General features: G+C 44.2%; 1 protein-coding gene across 2 annotated transcripts in view; it reads left to right on the forward strand.

The window, feature by feature from the left end:
- The window catches only part of ETV6 (ETS variant 6), a 249,449-nt gene extending 231,154 nt beyond the window's left edge, over positions 1-18,295 (forward strand). For both annotated transcript variants that reach the window (XM_029599789.1, XM_029599790.1), the window contains exons 6-8: positions 797-939; positions 6,990-7,090; positions 15,482-18,295. In XM_029599789.1, coding sequence (XP_029455649.1) covers positions 797-939; positions 6,990-7,090; positions 15,482-15,587 — 350 coding nt within the window. In that variant the 3' untranslated portion in view covers positions 15,588-18,295. The remainder of the gene's footprint in view (positions 1-796; positions 940-6,989; positions 7,091-15,481) is intronic.
- Positions 18,296-22,289: the final 3,994 nt, after the last annotated feature.

Genomic DNA, 22,289 nt, shown 5'->3' on the forward strand with positions numbered 1-22,289 from the left:
CAACTAAATTTTACCTGGATAATGATCTAGCTAAAAGCTGGATTAGTACGGGGAATATACAAAATGTGCCATTTAACAGGATAACTTGTGAATTATCCGGGTAAATGTCTTTGATTATTGGCCTCAGAGAGAGAGAGAGCATGTGTGTGTGTGTGAGAGAGAGAGAGAGACTGGTTGGGGAGATGATTGGTGTGCGAGAGACAGAAACTGGTCCTGAGGGTGTGACTGGTGCGTGTGTGTGTGTAAAAAGTAAACAACCCTTACCATAACACATTCAGTCTTTCTGCCACTTCAAATCCAATGAACCGATGCGTGGTTACTGTACTGGTGGGGCAGGTGCCTTTTTATTTGGGGGGGGGGAAATAAGGCAATGGGCCTGTTTCCCGAGTGTGTTGAAAGGAATTTTGAAAAGATTTCTGCCACTTCCAGCAGCAGGTTTTGTTACAAGCTGCCATGAGGAGTATGGCCTACACCAGCATACGCTGGGGGGGACAGATTTTCCGCTAGGCAAAAGGCAGAAAATTGCTCTTAGAAAAGACCCTTAAAGCGGTGTCGGGGGGGGGGGGGGGGGCCCTTTTCTTTCCGTTCAGGATCTAGTCGCAGTGAGCTGTCAAATTTAAAAATTGCTTATGGTGCATCTAGAGCAGGCTTCTAAGCTCCATTCCTCACAGTCTTAGACCGATAAAGATGTCTGAAAAGAATTCTGGAGACTCGCCTCCTTGAGGGTAAGTATCAGTAAACTCGGTTACCGGGAAAGAATATTTTAAGCCCTGCTTCTTTTGTCTTTCTTCCCCAGACTGCAGGCTGCTGTGGGATTATGTCTATCAGCTGCTGTCTGACAGCCGGTACGAAACCTTCATCCGATGGGAGGACAAGGAGTCCAAAGTCTTTCGCATTGTAGACCCAAACGGGCTGGCACGACTCTGGGGTAACCACAAGGTAAGGTCTACCAGTGGCCACGGCCGGAGACAGGATGCTGGACTCGAAGGAGCAGTGCCTGACCCAGAATACTTGTAAAAATTAGCAAGTAGTGTTGCAGACATTATTACAGTGTTTGGGAGGAAAATTGGGCATGCAGGAACTTTAATAAAAAGAATTCAGTGGCTTACAGCACTGTTAGTATTCAGGTGTAATAAGTCCCTGCTCCACAGAGCTTACAGGCCAATGAGTCAAATTACAAGGAGGGTCCACGTGGAAAAATAATATATATGTGTGTGTGTGTAACTGTATTCCAGTGTATGCTATTTTATAAACATCAAAAGTATGCACGTGTTTTCGGTTTTGCATGCACATTCACCATGCCGAAAAAAGGGCAGCTAGGGGTGTTTTAGGGTGGAGGTCAAGAAGCACGTGTGGAAATTGCTATTTTATAAGAGAGATTCTAGTATAAATTGTTGAACTTACTCATACAATTGTACACTTACTGATTGACCAGCACAAGTGAAATTGCACTTGTTGTCTGCAATTTTTGGGTGGGAGGCCTTGGTGAACTGGTGGGGGTTCAGGGTGATGTGCTAGAGGGTGAACTGGAGGAGTCATTGGTGAACTGATGATTTCAAATACCTGCGCAAGTAAGTATTTTCAAAACAGGTTGCACGCATACTTTATACATTATCTGCCTCTGCATATAAATTGGGGTGATTACGCGTGTGCAAATCCAGAACTATGAATAAGTTTGAAAGTTAGACTCCTTGTAGGGTCCCTGAGGCAACTGGAGATAAAAATGATTCACCTAAGGTCACAAGGAGTGTCAGTGTTGGAAGTGGGATTTGAACCCTGGTTTCCCTGATTCTCAGGCCACTTCACCACTCTTCCATATGTACACTACAATTGTATGCAAAAATGTAGTCACCCTTGGTCAAATTTGTTATGTTTCAATGAATATTTAAGCTGGCACAACCTCTCTTTGGTACAAAGTGAAACACAATGGGGTAGATTTTCAGAGGTACGCGCGCTACCCGTCGCACACACATGTACACCTGATTTTATAACATGCGCACGCATGTTATAAAATCGGGGGTCGGTGTGGGCAAGGGGGTGCAAAATTGTGCACCTTGCATGCCGAGCCGTGCTGCCTTCCCCGTTCCCTACCCCCACCCCACCTTCCCTTCCCTTCCTCTACCTCCCCCACTCTTTCCCCCATACCTTTTTCTTCATTTTTTTTTTGTTTTCAAACTTATTTCAACCCTGGGGCTGAAGTAAGTTGCGTGTGCCGGCACAGCAGCAAATGGCCACTGTGCCAGGAGCCTCTGACCCCGCCCCGCCCCCCAGACCACCCCACCCCGCACCTTTTTGCAAACCCCGGGACTTACATGCGTCCCGAGGCTTTACGCACGTCACCGGACCTTTTGAAAATACGCGCATAACCTTTTGAAAATCCGGCCCATTATCTTTCTGCAATTTTTAATGCAAAATAACAATTTATTTGCCAAGTTTAACAGATTACAAATAATGCAACAGTAAATATGGCATGCACAGACGTTTGGACACACAATTGAGTCACTACTTTTTTAAAAAGTTTTTAATAAGACCTAAAAAGTTGATTGACTTGTTAGGCCTTCAGTTAGTCAGCTGAAGACAATTTCATAACTGAACAAATAGTCCCATACTTCTAACTTCTTAGGTTGTGACCATTTTTCTATCTACCTTCAACCACAATGGGCTCATCTAACAATTTTTTAAGCATTTTAAAATGAAGAAACAGTAATTCGTTCTTACAAAGAAGGGAAAGCTATAACAAAATTCTAAATTCTTCCAGATAGCAATGGGATATTAGGATCCCCTCACAGGATAAAAGTTTTGAAAATTTCAGAATTTGATTAGGCATAGATTCCTGTTTACCAGTGTGATTTGTATGTTCGTTTGTTTTGTGTTGAAAAATGTAGCCTAGTAATATAGTGAATGGTGGCAGATAAAGACCAAAGTGGCCCATAGTTGAAATTTGTTCACTTTGGGTAGATGCACCTATATATAATAATTTACACATGCAATCCAACGCCAACTCTCCTCTCCCCCATGTCTTTTACCCAACCTCTCCACCCACTTCCTGTTTAGAGCCATTTCATATTTTTTAGTTGTTAATTACAGACCGTGGTAACTTCAAGGAGTCCTGTTACACTAAGGTGTTCTATATTTACAGTATATGTCCATACAAAGATTAATTTTAAAAAATGAACTGATTTTATTTGGCTGTGACACTGTGAGTGGGCTGGACCAAAAAAACAAGAAGGGAGTCAATCTATGAAAGCGGTTGTGGTGTAAACATCCGGCATCTATCTTTTTTGTTTACACCACTGTGAGTGGGCTGGCCAGAGGACAGACTCAGGCTGGACTCTGGCTGTTCTCTCTTAGTCTTTTTTGTATTAATGATAAGAAAACAAAACAGAAGCAGCTCTGCTTATCTTAGCAGTTCTCAAACAAAAACAATGTAATTCGGCAGTATTGGCCTTCCCTAGGCTTTCTTCTCATCCCTAGGGCCTCCTCTCCCCTCATTGAATTCTGTGGCTCTCAGACTTCAATGCAAGTCATGTTATTTGATTTGCATAGCAATTTGCTGCTTTGCATGCATTATCTAGCTAAATCTACCTGCTTAAAATTTGAGCAGCTAGATTTAGGCCTGCTGTTTATGCAGCCGGAGTTACCTGGCTAGATTTAGCCAGTTAGCAATGAATATTATGCTAACTAGCTAAGGAGCTTATTCACAAAACTGTGTTAGACAATTTACTGTGCAAAAAGCATTGCTTTTCATGCAGTAAATGGCCTAACAAGGGGATAATGCAAGGTATTTCAAATACACATGATAGGCTGACACCAGTTTGAAGATAGAGATCGCTAAGACTGGAGCTTAGGGGCCACTCCTGGCCCCACTAGACAGCCATGTGTGCCTGAGGGAGTGGGTCAGGAATTTGGAGCCTTGGGGGAAATTTTTGAAAAGCGAGGTGGGATGGATAGGTGGGTGGGGCGTTCACTACTCACCTTAAATTTTTTTATAAATTTTAGACATGAGCGCTGCCTCTAGAGATGGCAGGGGGGTGGGTGCAAATTCACAAGACTTCCATGGATGGTTTACACATGTTGGTGTGGGGGGTGTAGGGTAGGGATGTGCAGAGGGACGCCATACGTTGCATTCAGGATTCGTATTCGTCGGGGGGCAGATACGTTGCATTCGGCAAGGGGGGACCCCGATACGTTTATATGTTAATTCTTATTCGTTTCCCGGCTAAAATTAAATTAACTACAACCCCCCATGCTCCTGACCCCCCCCAAGACTTACCAAAACTCCCTGGTGGTCTAGAGGGGGGTCCGGGAGCCATCTCCTGCACTCACACCCTTGGCTGCTGGCATTCAAAATGGTGCCGATAGCCTTTGACCTACTATGTCACAGGGGCTACCGGTGCCATTGGTCAGCCCCGTCACATGGTAGGAGCAATGGATGGCCGGTGCCATCTTGTGCTCCTACCATGTGACAGGGGCTGACCAATGGCACCGGTAGCCCCTGTGACATAGTGAGGGCAAAGGCTATCGGTGCCATTTTGAATACTGGCAGCTGACGGCCCGAGTGCAGGAGGTCGCTCCCGGACCCCCACTGGACTTTTGGCAAGTCTTGTGGGGGTCAGAAGGATCCCCCAAGACTTGCCAAAAGTCCCTGGTGGTCCAGCGGGGGTCTGGGAGTGATCTCCTGCACTCAGGCCGTCGGCTGCCAGTAATCAAAATGGCGCCGATAGCTTTTGCCCTTACTATGTCACAGGAGTTACCGGTGCCATTGGTCGGCTCCTGTCACATGGTAGGAGCACAAGATGGCGCCGATGGCCATGTGACAGGGGCTGACCAATGGCTCCGGTAGCCCCTGTAACATAGTAGGTCAAAGGCTAACGGTGCCATTTTGAATGCCGGCAGCCAAGGGTGTGAGTGCAGGAGATGGCTCCCGGACCCCCCGCTAGACCACCAGGGAGTTTTGGTAAGTCTTGGGGGGGGGGTCAGGAAGGTGGAGGTTTTGTTTAAATTGGCTCCTTTAGACGGCCGAATAATTTGGCAAAGATTCGTTGTATTCGTGGGGAATAGCGATACGTTTCGCTTCCCCATGTATACAACAACTATGGCCCTGTACGTTGCGGATTGCCAATTCGTAGGGAACGAATGCACACCCCTAGTGTAGGGCCCTCTGGCCCTTTAGGAAGATTGTGATGTCTGGTAACCATCATGTACATTTTGGGTCCTTTACACTGTGATATTTTTCCCCATGGGATTATACCCCTGGGGGAAATTCTCTTAAACTGCAGTACCGAGTACCAAGGCTTGGAAAGATCCCAGGGTATTTTTTTCCACTTTGGGGCAAATTACCATGGCTTGGTAAATAGACCCCTTAGCCAGGTTGTGCAATATTCAGTGCTGACCAGCTAAATCTAGCCAGATAATCCCCACTGTACAAATGGCAGGCCTAAATCTAGCTGCTCAAATGTTGAGCTGGTAGCTTTAGCTGGCTAGTGCATGCAAAGCAGCTCATTACTATGCAAATCAAATAACATGACCTGCGTTGAAGTTTGCAAGTCACATTATTCAATGAAAGTTAACTACACCCTGAGAGTGTATCAGGATGCTAGCATACATCGCGGTGCTCCTGATGTCAGCCCTTAAGCGCTACCCAGCCCCAGAAAAGCCCCTCCAGCCCTGTGTAACAAACATTCTTGGGAATTTATGGGAACCCATCTCCCAAACCCCTCTTTGACCCTCGTGCAGATAAAAGTAAAGTGAAGCCCCCACTTGACTCTGCCCTCTTGTAAAAGAAAATTGCCCCAGGCCTCCCCAGGCCTCCCGCCTATCTTCTGATCTCCCCCGGAAACTTACAATCTTTGGTGGTATGCTGGGGGCAGGAGCACCCCCACTGGCTGCTGTCCCGCCAACTCCATTTTCAAAATGGTGCCTGCCAATGAGGCCAAGCCCAGGCACCATTTTGAAAATGGAGCCAGCAAAACAGGAGCCAGTGCGAGGTGTTCCTGCCCTCCACTCCACCACCAGGGATTACAAGTAACCTGCGGGGTGGAGGGAAGAGGGTCAGGAAGGGAGGGCCAGGGGTGACTTTTTTTTTTTTTTTTTTTTTTAACAAAGGGGCAGTTCTTCCTTATTGGAGGGGGCCTTCATTTTTAACTTTTGTCCGTAGAAGGATCCAGGAAAGGGATTGGGAGAAGGGGGGTCTCACTAAAACCCCAGGTATTTTCTTTATTTGAGACTGGGGGGACTTTTCTGGAGCCAGGCAGCCTTTTTAAAATATGGTGGTTCTAGGGCACAGCAATGCATGGAAAATTACCGCAAGATTTACAAAACGTCAGTACTTGGTAAATATCTCAGTCATTTGCTGTGCAGTAAACATACCACATTTTAGTAAACCGACACCTAAATTGGTACTGCTTGCTGTTTTAACTACACAAAAATAGCTGGCAAAAGGGGTCAAAGTTTTAAATAGGTAACTTTATCTAGCCAAAACCTGGTTTTAATTGAGTACATCTTTTGAATATTGACTCCATATTGTTTTCAAATCCTTCTACACCTGGATTTAATTCTCCCTGCTGTTTGACTTATGGATTAATTAATCTCCCTTTACTTCCCATTCTGTTGTCATTGGTGAGCCACTCCAGGGTTAAATATGAATTAGTTTTCATTGAAACTCAATCCTGAAGTTGACTCCAAATCTCACGTTTTTTTTTTTACATTTTAATCTGGCATTAGTTACTCCTGAAGTAACTAACTCAGGAGTGAAACTAATTTACGGATGAGATGACTTCTTCCAGAATTAATTTGGCACTATTTCTTCGGTCTCCTCCTAGTGAGAGCACAGGTAGCAGCAAGTCTAGAGTGAATGCAGAATCACTACTTTATTAAAAACAATAAAAGTAATTCTAATTCGCTTGAGGTCCTTTCAAAGCCTTTCTAATTATCTGCCACTCTCTCTCTCTCTCTCTCTTTCCCTCCCTCCCTCTCTTTTGAACAAACAGAACAGAACAAATATGACATACGAGAAGATGTCAAGAGCATTACGCCACTACTATAAACTGAATATCATCCGGAAGGAGCCAGGACAGAGGCTTTTGTTCAGGTATGCTCCTCTTTCTCCTTAAGTGCCCTCATCACTTCCTTTCCTGTACCTTTTTGTTTATTTTTGCCACAGTGGCTTTCTGTAAGAGTAGGGTAGGGAAACGGGGAGGTTGCTAGTGGAGCGCTGTTTGCCGATGCAGATTCCGTGAGCCCGCCTGGGATATTTCTCACAACTCCTCTTGAGCAAGATTTCTGGAGACGGCGGTTTGCCTTGACTTACATTGACCACAACACTGCTTTGTGATTCAGGAAATGCACAGCAACGTGTCCTGCACTTTATTTATTTATTTGTTTGTTTATTTGACAGCCTTTCTATACCATCGTTTAGTAATACCATCACAACGGTTTACACATTGAAAAATGTGAAATGTGAGATACAGAAATTCATAATAACAAAATAAAATATTAAAATATACCAGATAAGTGCTACAAACCTAATACAGTATCAGTATAAAAGCAACTAAAAAACATAAAAGAGGAAATGTAAAAGGGTTAAGATAACAAAATAAAATCATAAAATAATAAGTAGAAAAAAAAAGTAAAAGGTATCTGCCTTTAGAGTCTCCTATCTTATGTGCGAAGGTCTGTGTATACAGCTATGTTTTCAAATCCTTTGAATCGACGGGTTTCAGTTGTTTCAGGGAACAGGATCAAGGATTAGGGCATGGCCATAGAGTTCTTAACCCGTCCCTGTCTTAGCTAAGCAACAGCAGCAAAGAATTAGCTGGTAATGCGATGCCACTGTGCATGGCAGTGGAGGAGCGGTGGGCGGCAGAGGCTATGGTGATGCTTGGTGGCACAACGCATGGCAGGAGCCACTGACATTCATCAGATATTTTTATTTATTTATTTAAAACATTTCTATACCGACCTTCATAAACATATCAGATCGGTTTACAACGAACTCAGGTAGCTTAAAATGGAAGCAGAGGCAAAGTTACAATAAAACAGGGGTGAATAACTTGGAGATGGAAGGAATCAGAGATAGGTTGAGATGAGAGTTATAGCGGATGGGGATGACTCGCTCGGAAATCGTTGGTTACTTAGAGGGAGAAGGAGGTTAGTTCAACTGTTGGTTTCAATATACAGTGGATTTTTATACAGTGATTATATAACAAAGGGATTATATACAAAGGTTGATACACCAGGCTTGTATGTCAAGGATTATATACAAGGGTTATATATATACATGCCGAGGATTATACAAGAGTTATATATATATAAGCCATGGTTGTCTAGCAGAAGGTGAAAGACAGGATCAACTACATTTCAGAGGGAAGGAGGATAATGATGGCGAGGGAGAGGGAAATTATATGCATGATGAGAGGGGGAATTGAGGTAGGGGAAGGGGAGAGCGGGAAGCTGAGGGGGGTGAGAGGTGAAAAATAAGGAGGCGGGGGGATTATACTGAGGGGCGAGGAGGATGAGGCTGCGTCCTGAGGGATGTGGCTAAGGGGGGAGAGGTGAAAAATGAGGTATTGGTAAAGTATTGTGGTTGCTGTGTTAATCCACATGAATATGTAGAAATAAGGTCAACAATCACGGTGTAGATAACTTTTTATTGGACTAACTTCATGCGCCAGAGACCAGCTTTCAGGAGCTAAGCTCTTATCAGAGAGAGCGCAGTTACCCTGACGTAAGAAAGGGAGGATAGCTCTTGAAAGTTGGGCACAGATGGATCAAATAAGGCTCAATTCACATAGACACCCCTGTTTTTGGACTCTGGAGGGCAAATGTCTCACTTTGCCCAGGTTTTGCCAAGTAACTGTTGTAAAAGAGCATATTTGGGAGATATTCGCAGTGGTTAAAAGATACTTGCCACATCTGCAAAAAGAAATATTTGGGACAACGAGGACGTTTGAATCACCATAGACACTCCATTAGCACCCTCCACTCCGCCCATGAAGGGATATTCACCCACAAACGTTTAGAGCGTTTGTTCACCCTACTTGGAGCCCTCAGACCTGAATCTATTTCCTTCTGTCCAGGGCTGGAATATATCCAGAAAGATCCCTGCTGCAATCACATAACTCACATTACAGTCTCTGGGAGCAAATTTGTCACTCTTTTTTCTTCCTCATGGCAAAATAAATATAGCACACCTCGTGTAAACCACCCATGCCTCTCCATGAGAGAGAAATGTGACAAAAACCACCTCTATCAACCTAATAAATGAAGGTTGACCGACGTGCCGCAAATGCGCAATAGAGAGCAGCTCTACCGCGCATGCGAGCACGTCGGTCACAGTGTGCCTCTTAAAAATAAAAATGGCGCTGTAGGAGCGGCGGTGGCACCGGCCCGAAGAGCTGGAGCGGCGGCAGACCATGAGCGGCAGGAGCGGCGGCGGCCCGAAGACCTGGAGCGGCAGGAGCGGCGGCGGCGGCCCGAAGACCTGGAGCGGCAGGAGCGGCGGCGGCGGCCCGAAGACCCGGAGCGGCGGCGGCCCAAAGACCAGGAGCGGCAGGAGCGGCGGTGGCGGCCCGAAGAGCGGCACCGGCCCGAAGACCCGGAGCGGCGGCGGCCCAAAGACCAGGAGCGGCAGGAGCGGCGGTGGCGGCCCGAAGAGCGGCACCGGCCCGAAGACCCGGAGCGGCGGCGGCAGCCCAAAGACCCGGAGCGGCGGCGGCCCAAAGACTAGGAGCGGCAGGAGCGGCGGTAGCGGCCCGAAGACCTGGAGCGGCGGCCCGAAGACCCAGAGCGGCGGCGGCATGCGCGCGAGGGAGGGACAGACGGACAGAAGGAACACCCCGGAGATCTACTGAGGGGAGGAGGGAGGGAGGGAGGAGTGACTGAGTGGAGGGGAGGAGGGAGGAGTGACTCGGGGGGGGAGGGGGGAGAGAGGAGTGACTCGGGGGAGGAGGGAGGGGGGAGAGAGGGGTGACTCGGGGGGAGGGGAGAGGGGGGAGAGAGGAGTGACTCAGGGGGGGAGGGGGGAGAGGAGTGACTCAGGAGGGGAGGGGGGAGAGGAGTGACTCAGGGGGGGAGGGAGGGAGGAGTGACGGAGGGGAGGGGAGGCGGGAGGGGGAGAGAGGAGTGACTGAGGCGAGGAGGGAGAGGAGTGACTGAGGGGAGGAGGGAGGGGGGAGAGAGGAGTGACTGGGGGAGGGGGGAGAGAGGAGTGACTGGGGGAGGGGGAGAGAGAAGTGACTGAGGGGAGAGAGGAGAGAGTGGGGGGAGGTGGGGGGGAGAATGAGGGGGAAGGAAATGATCCAAAAAAATGTTAATGTAGCCCGTTTTAACGGGCTTAACGGCTTGTTTATATATATTTTAAAGAAAACTGGTGCACTTTGTTGTAGCAGAAGTCACTTTTAAAGAGACCCATACCACTCTCCACAGCAGATCTTAGTACTCACCTTTTTTTAAAAAAAACCACTCAGCTAGACCTGCAACTTACACCAGCTTCCAAAACACTGCCACATACCGTGCATGCCCTGTTCTTTCTCTCTGACCTCCCAGGTCACATGCTTTCTATTCGGCACACACTAGCACATGCATATGTGCTCTTTCACACATACCCTTCATTCCCCCTGACACGCAGCCTTCCCCATAGCATGCTTCAAAAGGATCGCTTGACCTTAGGCCTTTCAAAGCTCATGTGCCCTGCATCTACACATAACATTTGTATGCACGCCTAGCACTCCATCACAGTGTGCCTTTTGTGGCACTACTGTGTTATGAACTTACCGCATGGTTTCCATCCCTGGACCTAACCCTGCTCCTTTTTCCTGCACAGATAAAAACATGCACGTTGTGAAATAGTTCGTATACGGTTGCCTGCTCTGAAAGGAGGCAACAATTTTCAAATGCCTTTTTTTTTGCTCAGGCAAACTCATGAGCACTGTCCGTCCCATGTTATGCACATCAGCTCACATACACCTGTACCTTGAAGAAAGAGCAGAACCAAGTATATTGGTTGTTTCTCCAGAATGGTATAGACAAATTAGAAGCAGCCCAGAGACGGGCTCCCAAAATGGTGAAGAATCTGCAGCAAAAGCCTTGGAAAATGAGACTTTAAGACCGAAATACATATACCCTAGAGAAGTGTTTCACAAACTTTTATATTTCATGGAACACTTTTGAGTTTGTTTGATCCTTGTGGCACAACAAGGCTAATTTTGCAGCATCATATTTTCAGTACAAATTATAACTAACAAAGTAGCACAACCCTCTTTTCCTCCTGATCTTCTGTTCAACACCTCCCCCTAAGCATAATTCTTTCTCCGTCTGTCCCCCCCCCCCCAATCCTCTCTTTTTCCATCTGCTCTGTGCCATCCTCTTCCACCAGTGGTGTTGCGAAGGACCCTGAAATCTCTGGACCCTGCTGCAAAAGCAGGCCAGGATGAAAAAGTCATCTTTTCCCCAGAAGCAAGATGGGAAGCATGGGTCATCAGCATTGTCCCTAAGGAGGAAGAGCAGGGGTGTCTCTAGGCCCGTGCGCAAAGGAGCCTCCAGCAGTTATTGTGCTGCGAAGAGGGAAAGGTCCACCGAGGCTGCCACAGACCCTGTCTCATGGCAGCCGAAGAAGAGGTCCGTTGGGCCACTGGCAAACCCCCAACCTTACAGCAGCCAAAATAAACAAGAGGTTGCGGTCACGCACCTCGACCCACCTGCTGATGAAAGGAAGAAGAATCCACGGGACTGCCAGCACACCCTAATCTGCCAGCAACCTGAGTGAGGAGGAGGCCGCAGGACTGACTCTTCCCCCTCAGACTCCATGAAAAAGTGGAGAGGCCTAAGTGATAGGGAATGTAAGTGTGTGTATGAGAAAGAGAGCAAACTTGTGAATAAGTGTATGTGAGAGCTTATGTGTATGAGAGAGGGAGCATTTGTGTGAAAATTTACATGAAAGTGAGGGAACGTGTATATGTGCTTGAGAACATGTATATATGAGAGACAGGGAGCATGCGTGCATGTGTGTGAGCGCCTCTGCGTATGAGTGAGAGACAGAGCTTGCATATGTGTGACAGCCTCTGCATATGAGAGAGTAGGTGTGTGCATGTGTGAGAGCTTGTGCATATAAGAGATAGAGAGCTAGGCACTAGATGCCTAGTGGTGGGCCAAATGATGACCTGCCAGCAGGCTTCCCATACCTGGCCAACAGGAAGAAGAAGACGAAGACTCCTGGGTGGGGGTGAGTCATATGTCAGGTTGTGACTAAGAGGGAAGGGAAAGGGTATGAATAAGTGAAACAAAGGAGATGAGAGCGAGGTATGGAAAATGGGAGAGGGTTGTGAGTGACTAAGAGGGAAGAGATACGTGATAGAGGGAAGGGAAGAGAAGGGGTGACGGGTGAGTGACTGGGAGGGAAGGGAGGGAAGAGTGAAGGAAAAAAGGTTAAGTGACTGGAAGGAGTGAATGACTGAGGTGAGTGAAAGTGAAGGGGGAGTGAGAAAGTGGAAGAGGGAGTGAAGAGAGGGTAGAAGGGTGTTTGTGTGTGAATGAATGTGTGTGTGTGTATATGAGAGCGAGAGAGGAGGTTTGTGTGTTCCCTCCTCTCCTGCCTCCCCACTAACCCCACTAATCTATGACAATCTGAGGGTGACTGGAAATCAAAAGTTCTCAGATATGGTGAGAGGAACACTTTTTATCTTTATTAGTTTTAATTATTGGATGTTATTTGATGTGTCTGCTGTTTTGAAATATTTAATTTATGTTGGAATATTAAATATTTAAAGTTTTTATCATTATTAGATGCTCTATTCGCCATCTGTTTTGAAATCTTGGTTTTTATTAGTATGGTTTACTGTTATGATAGATTTAAATTTCTTTATTTTGTTTTATGAGGAAAGGTAATATTTTTGGGAAACGTGAATTTGAATATTTCTACATTATTTCTCTGGTGTTTCACTGCAGGCAGAGTCTGGCTTTTTGGAGTTTCCAGTTCAGCTTTTTTCTCCATGTTTCTCTTTCTAATTTGTTGTCGGTTATTCTGTATTTGGTGAGAGGACAGGCAGTGTGCTGTAATGAGGCTGGAAAAAGGACAGTTTTGGAATGGGTTTTTTATCCCTTTTTTTTTCCTCCTAATGGTCAGACATGGAAACATTGGAAATTTTGGAAGACTTTATAAATTTTACATCACAGTCCTTGACTCTTGGGCCTATTTTTTTTATCAGAGAATGTTTGTGATTGTTTGCAGTACCACGGAGTAATGTTGGCAGCCTCTCTGCAGGCAGGGAAGCTATTGCCCCATAAATTGTTCATAGCAGTCTGTCAGTTCATTTATTTTCTGGGGGTTTCTATCAGTGTGGCTTTCTTGCCCTTAAGCATTTCTACAAGGAGGATTCGGGTGTGGAGCTGGGATGCTGGGGAGGCAATGCAAATGCACAGGTTCCTGGATGCCGGAGACCCTCGCTACTCATAAGAGTCCATATCCTAGGTATGTGACTTATGGTCTGTTCAATAACTCCATGAATAGCCTGAAAGGATGACATCTGCAAGATCAAGTAAAGAACCAATGGCAAATGACAGTGAACTTCAAACCAGAGTATAAAAACCCAACACTGGCCATGTTTCGAGAAATCCTCTTCATCAGGGACTAATTGCTCTTCCATCTACCTTCATGCACGCCTCCTCATTCGATGGTGTAGTATTCATAATCAGACTGCTAATAATGATGGAAGTCATGTCACATGCTGTCAGACAATAAATATAAATTGCTTTTTTAAATTTCCCAAACACCAGTAAAATGTTTCAAAACAGACACATCAAATAGCACCCAATAATTCAAACTAATAAGGATTAAAAAGAAAACAAACCTCCTGCTCTGCTTCTGATTTCCAGTCACCATGAGATCATTAAGGATTAGTGGGTATGAGAGGGCACACAATCTTTCTCCTCTCTCATACACACACACACTCTCATAATACTTATGCTCATACACACATTCTCTCTTGCTCACACACTCATGTGCTCTCTCTCATACTCACACACATTCTGTCTCTCCCACATACACATACTCCCTCTCTCTCTTACACACACACACACATACACATGTTCCCTCTCACACATGTGCTCAGTCACAGACACATGCTCTCTCTCTCTCACACATACACTCATGCTCCCTCTCTCACATGCTCCTTATATCTCTCACATACTCACACATGCAAGCTCCCTCTCATGCACACTTTCAGATACACACATACACTCCCTCTGTCACATACGTAAGAAGTTGCCAACCTGGGTCAGACCAAGGGTTCATCAAGCCCAGCATCCTGTTTCCAACAGTGGCCAATCCAGGTTACAAGTTCCTGGAAAATACCCAAACATTAAGTAGATCCCATGCTGCTAATGCCAGTAATAGCTATTCCCTAAGTTAACTTAATTAATAGCAGTTAATGGACTTCTCCTCCAGGAACTTATCCAAACCTTTTTTAAACACAGCTACACTATCTGTCCTAACCACATCCTCTGGCAACAAATTCCATAGCTTAATTGTGAATTGAGTGAAAAAGAATTTTCTCTGACTTGTTTTAAATGTGCTACTTGCAAACTTCATGGCATGCCCCCTATTCATTCTGTTATCCAAGAGAGTAAATAACTTTCACATTTACCCGTTCTAAGCCTCTCATGATTTTACAGACCTCTATCATATCCCCCCTCAGTCGTCTCTTTTCCATGCACACACACAAACACAAACTCTGACATACACATGCGCTCCTTCTCTCACACATGTTCATCCACATGCACACACACATGCTCCTTCTCTCTCATATATATATATATATATATATATATATATACACACACACACATATGTGCCCTCTCTCACAAACAAGCTCATATGCACATACATTCTTTCTCACACATACACACACACAAGAGCTTCACCTTCCCTTCTTCCGCTGGCTCCCACAGAAGCCTCGATCGGGTTGGGATTGCAAGGTGGCATGTTCTCCACCTCAGCCACCAGTGGGATGGGGTCCACCGAATGGCCCACAGCCTCTTCTCCAATTAAACCACTGGGGGGGATGGGGTCCACTGCTGCCAGCAGGATAGGGTTTTGCAGGTTGGCTGCAACATCTTCTATACTTTGGCCGCTGCCCCTCTGAACTGCCACCCAGTTTAAGTGCATGACTTGCACAGTAGGTTGTGCTGGCCCTATTGAGACATCTGTATGCTTGTTTTTAAGAATTTAAAAATGTAAATGTTATACTAAGCGCTTTCTTCCATCTTTCCTCTTGAGCTACAATTCTAAACAGAGCAGAATGCAGTTAAAAAAAAACCAAAAACTTATAATACTAGGTTCTCCCCAGCCCTTATTCATTTTCAGGTTTGAAAAAAAATAAAACACATTACCACATGCATTCGCAGTTCACTGAGTGCAGAAACTAGAAACTCTGATAGTGCTGTTACAGTAACAACAACACAAAAAATGTGTTCTTTTTGTTCATAGGTTCATGAAAACCCCTGATGAGATCATGAGTGGTCGGACAGATCGCCTTGAACACCTGGAGTCCCAGGAGCTGGATGAACAGTTATACCAAGAAGATGAATGTTGAGTTAACTGCCTCTGATGAATGTGTGATGACACTGGGAGGGGGGGGGGGGGGTTAGGGGGCAAAGCAAGGAGCTAGAGCTTTCCTACAGGCTTTGCAGGACCTAAAGCACCTTAAAAACTATCTGAAGCGAGGCTGGCTGGTGGACCCTGCCTAATCTGGACTTCTGCAGCACTATGTCAGATCCTCTTGTGGGATCATTATTTCCACAAGTACCTTAACTTTTATACCTAAAACTGTTTGATTTTCATATTCCATACCCAACCAGATACCAGATTTTTTTTTCTTTTATTAATTTTTGGAGGTCTTTCCTATGGAAATATTTCTGTTCAAGCTTCAAATACCTAGAATGAAGCCAGGCTACTGATGTCACCAAAAGGATTTGGTTCTTGGCTATGATGATGGTTTATGCTAATGACGGTCAGAAGCTGTAAGCCGTTGAAGCAAAAGAAAAATACTTTTCAGCTGAAATCCTGTCCAGGAATCAAAGAAGTCTGCTACCTGTGTGTGAAATCTGCGTAACGTACCCTCAAAGCCAGGGGACACAAGGAGTATGATCTCCATCAGCCTGACGTCTGGTGGGGCACCTTGACTGGAAAGCTCTTTTCTGTTGTCCGTAAGGACGGATGCATGGTGCCAGAGTCCTAGGACTTCCACAGCAGCAACTCGGATGAAATCCCTGTGATGCCGCAGGGCTTCGTCTTCCCATCAACTCATCTTAAGAAACGAAACTGCATTTTTTTTGGTCTCAAAATTTCATCAGTAAAACCGTGAGCAAAATATTTGGAGTGCTACAAACGTTCCTGTCTCTCAGCTGGCTAGAAAATGTAGACTTGGCCTAAGATGTCAGTCACCAGAGAATCTTACTACCAATGAAAAGAAAAAGAAAAACCAGGACTTAACGATAGAGTAACGTACAGGCGAACATGTAACAAGAAATGAAAGACCAAAAGGATGCTGCCTCTTTGTTTTAATTTTATTTGTTCTGTAGCCCAAAGAGTAATTCCAAGTTCTGATGATACCTTCTTTTCGTTTTTTGGGTTGGTTTTTTTTTTTCTTCATTTGTTTTCCTTTGCTGAATGCTTTTTCCTTGTTTTTTCTCCTTTTTCATATCCAGCATTGTGGTGCAGAGTCAGACAGGTTGCCTTGTTCAGGGAGTCAGAGTAATCCCGACTCCCACCAGTGGCTGAGGAAATAGCAGCCCTTCAGGGAACACTGCCTCTATTTTTCTCTCCCTAGAAATTTGGCAAGGTCTTAGCTCTTTTATGTTTTTCTTTTTTTCTTTTTTTTTTTTTTGTGAAACTTTTTATTTTTTTGGGTGATCTGGATCAATGTGGATATTTTTAGACTTAGTGAAGCCTACCCATACAAGTACATAACCAGCCAGCATTCTCTGCATCACTGAAAGAAAATCTGTTAGACAGATACTAGCTTAAGAAAAATACAAATTAACTCCCACAGCACAGACAAGGAGAAAAGTCTGACTTTTTCCTTGGAAAGTCACTGCTGCTGCTTTGCTTAATCACTAATTTAAGTATTTCCAGAATCTGGCCTGTTGATTTGCGACACTACCTTTTAAACTTTAATCTACTTTTGCCAGTTCAGTGTATGGAGCAAGAAGTGGGAAGGTCTCTCCATAAACGCCATGTAATACAAGAGTGTACAGCAAGGAGAAGATAACAAACCATGTCATTCAGTGGATTGGGCAAGGCCAGACCTCCTGCATTCAAGAAAATACAGCACACAGCTCTCAAAACAGAGATGAAGACCAGGCAAGGCCCTAAAACCTCCATGCATTTACACAGAAACAATTTCTGCTGACCTATGGGACTGTGGCTCATCAGATGATGAGTGTAATTATCCTATGGGCTTATCTTAAATATAATGTGCTAGCAGAGTCATGATTGGGTTGCTTGCACTCGTGTTAGTCCGTCATTCCAATGAGCAGTGTTGTAAATTTGGTTTAACGTAGCAAACTAATGCTGCTTTACATTGGGGCTATGTTGTGTTATATAGGGGTTTGATGGCCTAGGCATTCAGCTTTGTTTCCAAATCTGGCTTTAAACCACAAAAGAAAAGAGTGCATTGACAACCTCACTCACGGACAGCTGCCCTTATTGGTAAATCGCAGTGTTTTTTTTGCGCACTGTGATCAGCAGATTCTTCTCAGAAGAGATAAAAGGCAAGAATAAATGGAGGTGCTGCTAGCCAGAATTGGATTGCATTGGCTTCAGGTTTCGGATAGTAGGATGCCATAATAAAGCACAATAAATTATGTACAGATTCTGAATGTAGGAAAAGAGATATTGAACCAAGAGTAGATGCTCAGGACTTTGCTGTTAAAGCAAAGAAAGTCAAACCTCCCCAAAATAAAATCATAAAATCATAAAATAAAATATATCAGGCATTCCAAGTAACAAATAAAAAAAAAATTCATTTATTAACAAAATGCAATACCCAAATCACTAGTGTTCCATTTCAAACAATTAGAATCCATATGGAATGGTGGTATACTTTCCAGTTGAAATGGACACAGATAAACAGAACTGGGAAGCCTTTTCTGTACCTAAATTTAAATGGTGTTAGTGGTCTCACCACTGAATATTTTAAAAAAATGAATTCAAATGTCTGTGATGAGTTAAAAAAAAAAAAAAAAAAAGAATGTAAGAAAGAGTAAACAAAAGTTATGGCATCCACCAAACTCAGCCACCTGATGTATCTGTTCATTCTGTTCTTGTCCATTGAAATTCTCCAGATGAATTCCAGCAACAGTCTCTACCTTAATAATATGTTCTCAGTAAACTCACTTTTACTTCTTACCGTTCATAAGCTTATCTTATTTAGTTACATAATTAATTAGGCTGAAAGAAGACCAGAGGTTCATCAAGTCCAGTCGTCTTTTAATTTCCTAATTGTTGTTTGGAGATAGGTGTGCGTCCCTGGATCAGCATTTTTCCTAGAGACTATTTGCATAATTATACACACGGGTCTTTTTTTTTTTTCCTTCATACATTTGTACGATTTTCTTTTGAAGTAATTTTAGTGTTGTAGCCTGACCATTTCCATGGCAAAATATTCCAATCATTTTCCACTCTTTTTAAATAAAGAATCCTGTGCCCTTAAAATGGTAACATCTATTTCCCCTTAGACTGAGAAGATGTCCTGTGTTTTGTTAGTTATTTCTTTGGTTAAACAAAAATCACCATGGTGCTATAACAATGAAGGTACCAAAGTATTGGCATCAATATAATCAACAATAAAACACTGAGAAATGCCACAAACCTACTTAACAAACATGAAAAATTATTTCAAAATATTTTTACAAAAACATAATCGCATACAGTGAAAAATCACGTACAATGAAAAATAGCAGTCTTATATTTTAAAAAACCCACATCCCAATTAGGACCTAGTTTCGATGACTAGATGCCATCTTCTTCAGGGGATAACCCAACCCTTAAAAGAGACTTATCCTAAAAGTATTCTGCATATTAATTAATAAACATATCCAGTTATACGTTCAAATCTGAATGTTCCTTAGTTGCCAATTTTCCACTTGATGTTAAATAAAAATCTGTAAATCAAAAATGTAGAATATTGTATAGCGATGAATTACAGTAAAATTCAAATAAATATCAAAATAACACTCATATAGGGGATCATTTTCCAAGCGGATCGCACGCAAAAAGTCCCTTATCGCGTGCGATACCAAGATTGGGGCGGAGTCAGCCCCGGAAGAGGAGGAGTCAGGGCGGCACCGGGGCTGACTCCGCGAAGACTTCGCCAACAGCGAAAGGTACGCGTTTTTTTCGCTGCCAGTTTCGCACCAAATGACTACACCTTTTATGGCGCGATTGCCAGCAGCAATCGCACCGCGGAGGTGCGATTGCTGCTGGCTATCGCAGGACCGCCCCCCCCCCCCCCCCCATTTTGCCCCCCGTTATCGCGGGATTCAAAGAGCCCGGCGGTATTAGTAAATCCAGCCCATAATGTATTTACCTCTGTTATATTCAATTATGTTCTTCCACTCTACCTGGAGAATTAGATTTAGATTTCACTTGGAAGCTCTATATAGATCACTATCACATATGCCCAACCTAAAAATATCAACTGAAAAGGTAGATACGTAATAGATAACAAAGGAATGTACTCTACTTTATTAGCCATTCATTAAATAACTCATATACTTGCTTAAGACAGTGTAATAGTGGCGTTCATACCCTTCATTTTGCACCTCTGCCGACACCAATCTTCACCCATGGCTTCCCAGATCTCCATCAAGGCCTTTCTGCTCAGAGGCGCAGGGGATATGGCAGCAAAGCAGCAGCGAGAGAAAAAGGTTCCCGGCAAGCCAGCAGAACCTAAAATGGCCGACGGCCCCCTAAGCCCATGATCCACAAGGGTAAACAACAATCACAGAAGTCACCGCGGTGGTGCAGGCACTCGATGGGAAGTTTTTTGAATTGTCCCAGCAAATTGCCTCCGGAAATGAAACGCTCCAGATTATTAAACAACAGGTCAAAGACACTCAAAAAAGAGTGTCTGAAGTAGAGGAAGAGCCACAGGCCTTGCATCATAAACAAACAGCAATGGAGAAGAAAGTACAAGCCCTGGAACAAAAGGTAGATGACCTGGAAAACATGTCCAGACGAAATAATCTATGCTTTGTGGGATTTGCGGAATCTTACACGGACAGAGAGGTCCACACACTGTTGGAAGACTGGCTGTTATCAGAATTGGGTCTGAGTCATTTACAAGGAAGCTGCCATGTGGAGCAAGCACATTGTTTGGGGGCATGGAGCCAAGATTTCTCAATTTTGCACATAAATCTGTTATCTTACAGGCTTACAGGAAAAAAAGTCATTATATGAAGGGAAAAAGATTTTAATCTTCCAGGATTATTCCACTGTTGTATCTTAGAAGAGGAGAGAATTCTCACAAATATGTGCAGAGCTCCATAACCGACATTTTAAATTTAATCTACAATATCCAGCACGACTGAGAGTGGAACACAATGGAACCTGGAAGGCTTTTGATACAGCCGCTAGTGCACGGACCTTCTTAGCATCCCTACCTGCTACATGAAGCGGATCCAGCATAGAAGAGGGATCCAAGATTCTGAAAAGGAGGTGTTGGTATAGAAGGCAGACCAAATAAAAATCCTTGGTCTAAAGGGTTGGCAGAAATTGGTTAAACTGGAAGCACCAGAACAGGATTAAAGGGGGTCTCGATATCTCCAATTATTCTGGGGATCTGTGGAAGCAAAGGAGTTAAATTCTGAGGGGGGGGCATTGGGGGGGAAGGAAAATGTTGCTGATTGACACGGTCAGAGACAAATGGATGTCATGCAGGGCAAGTAAGGGCAAGGGTTGGGAATGATTATTCATAACAGTGGGCCCCTAGGTTGGGGGGTTTCAGGGTATATTTGGAAATATATCACAAGAGTGTTTTCAGTTATTTGACTAAACCTCGCTCTTATGGATAACACCTTAAGTATATTATCTTGGAATATATCTGGGTTGGGGTCCCCAGTAAAGAGGTCCACATTGTTGGCCTCGCTTAAAAGACATAAGGCTCACATAGCTTGTCTGCAAGAGACACATTTAGAGAGTAAAGAGCATTTAAAGATAACTATAGTTGGGTAGACCAGCAATTCTTTTCTCCAGCAGTTAATTGAAAAGGCAGAGTTGCTATTCTATTGGGTAAGGGAATAGTCTTTGAACATATGGCTACCTTAACAGATAACGCTGGTCACTTTGTAATTATTACTAGAAAACTATATGGCAAGTCGGTGACCATAGGCAGTGCCTATTCACCAAATGTCTATTCGCACCAATTTTTCATTGATTTTTTCCATGCCTTGTCCACTCATGCTCTAGGCCCAATATTCCTCGCAGGGGATTTCAATTGTGTAGCAGACCCCTCCATAGATTGCCAAATGAAAGCCCATTTGCTGAGATTGGGGATAAGGAAGGGTATTTCTTACCTTTGCAAGCAATTACAGCTATCAGATGTGGAGAGTAATGCACCCGGAAGAGAAAGACTTCACCCACATAGTGAGGGCCCATGATTCAATGTCACGGACTGACTATATTCTGGCCAGTACTGTGAACTTTTTTATGTATCACAAGGCTGAGATTGGACTCACAGAATTCTCCAACCATGCTATACTATGGGTGGATGTTAAGTGGGGGGTTATGGGACATAAGCTACGCCGTTGGAGGTTCCCTTCTCACCTTACAGGGGATGTAGACTTTCAAATGTTTCTTAAAATCAAATGGAAAGAATATGAAAACCATAACAACTCCCACATGACAAACCCACTACTATTTTGGGAAGCGGGGAAGGCAGTCCTAAGGGATGACATCACAGCCTACATGATCCGGAAAAATAAGCTACTAAATAAACGGATCATTGATATGGAGAAAGTTTTCCAAAAATCTAAAGCCTGCTTGATAGCCTCTCCATCGGCTGCGAATAGGAACCACTATAGGGAATCTCGATATCAGCTTAACTAACTGCACCAAAAAAACATGACTTCTATGCTTTATACATCGCACAAACTATACAGGTTTGGAAATAAGGCGGGTAAATGCTAGCTAACTTAGTTTAAACCAAAAAGGGTTATAATTACATAGAGGTGTTAAAAGGGTTCGATGGGTTAACTATACCTCCACATCGGTTACATGTCGTATATTTCGCTCT

The sequence above is a fragment of the Rhinatrema bivittatum genome, chromosome 4 (assembly GCF_901001135.1).
Source record: "Rhinatrema bivittatum chromosome 4, aRhiBiv1.1, whole genome shotgun sequence".
In the NCBI taxonomy this organism is placed as follows: domain Eukaryota; kingdom Metazoa; phylum Chordata; class Amphibia; order Gymnophiona; family Rhinatrematidae; genus Rhinatrema; species Rhinatrema bivittatum.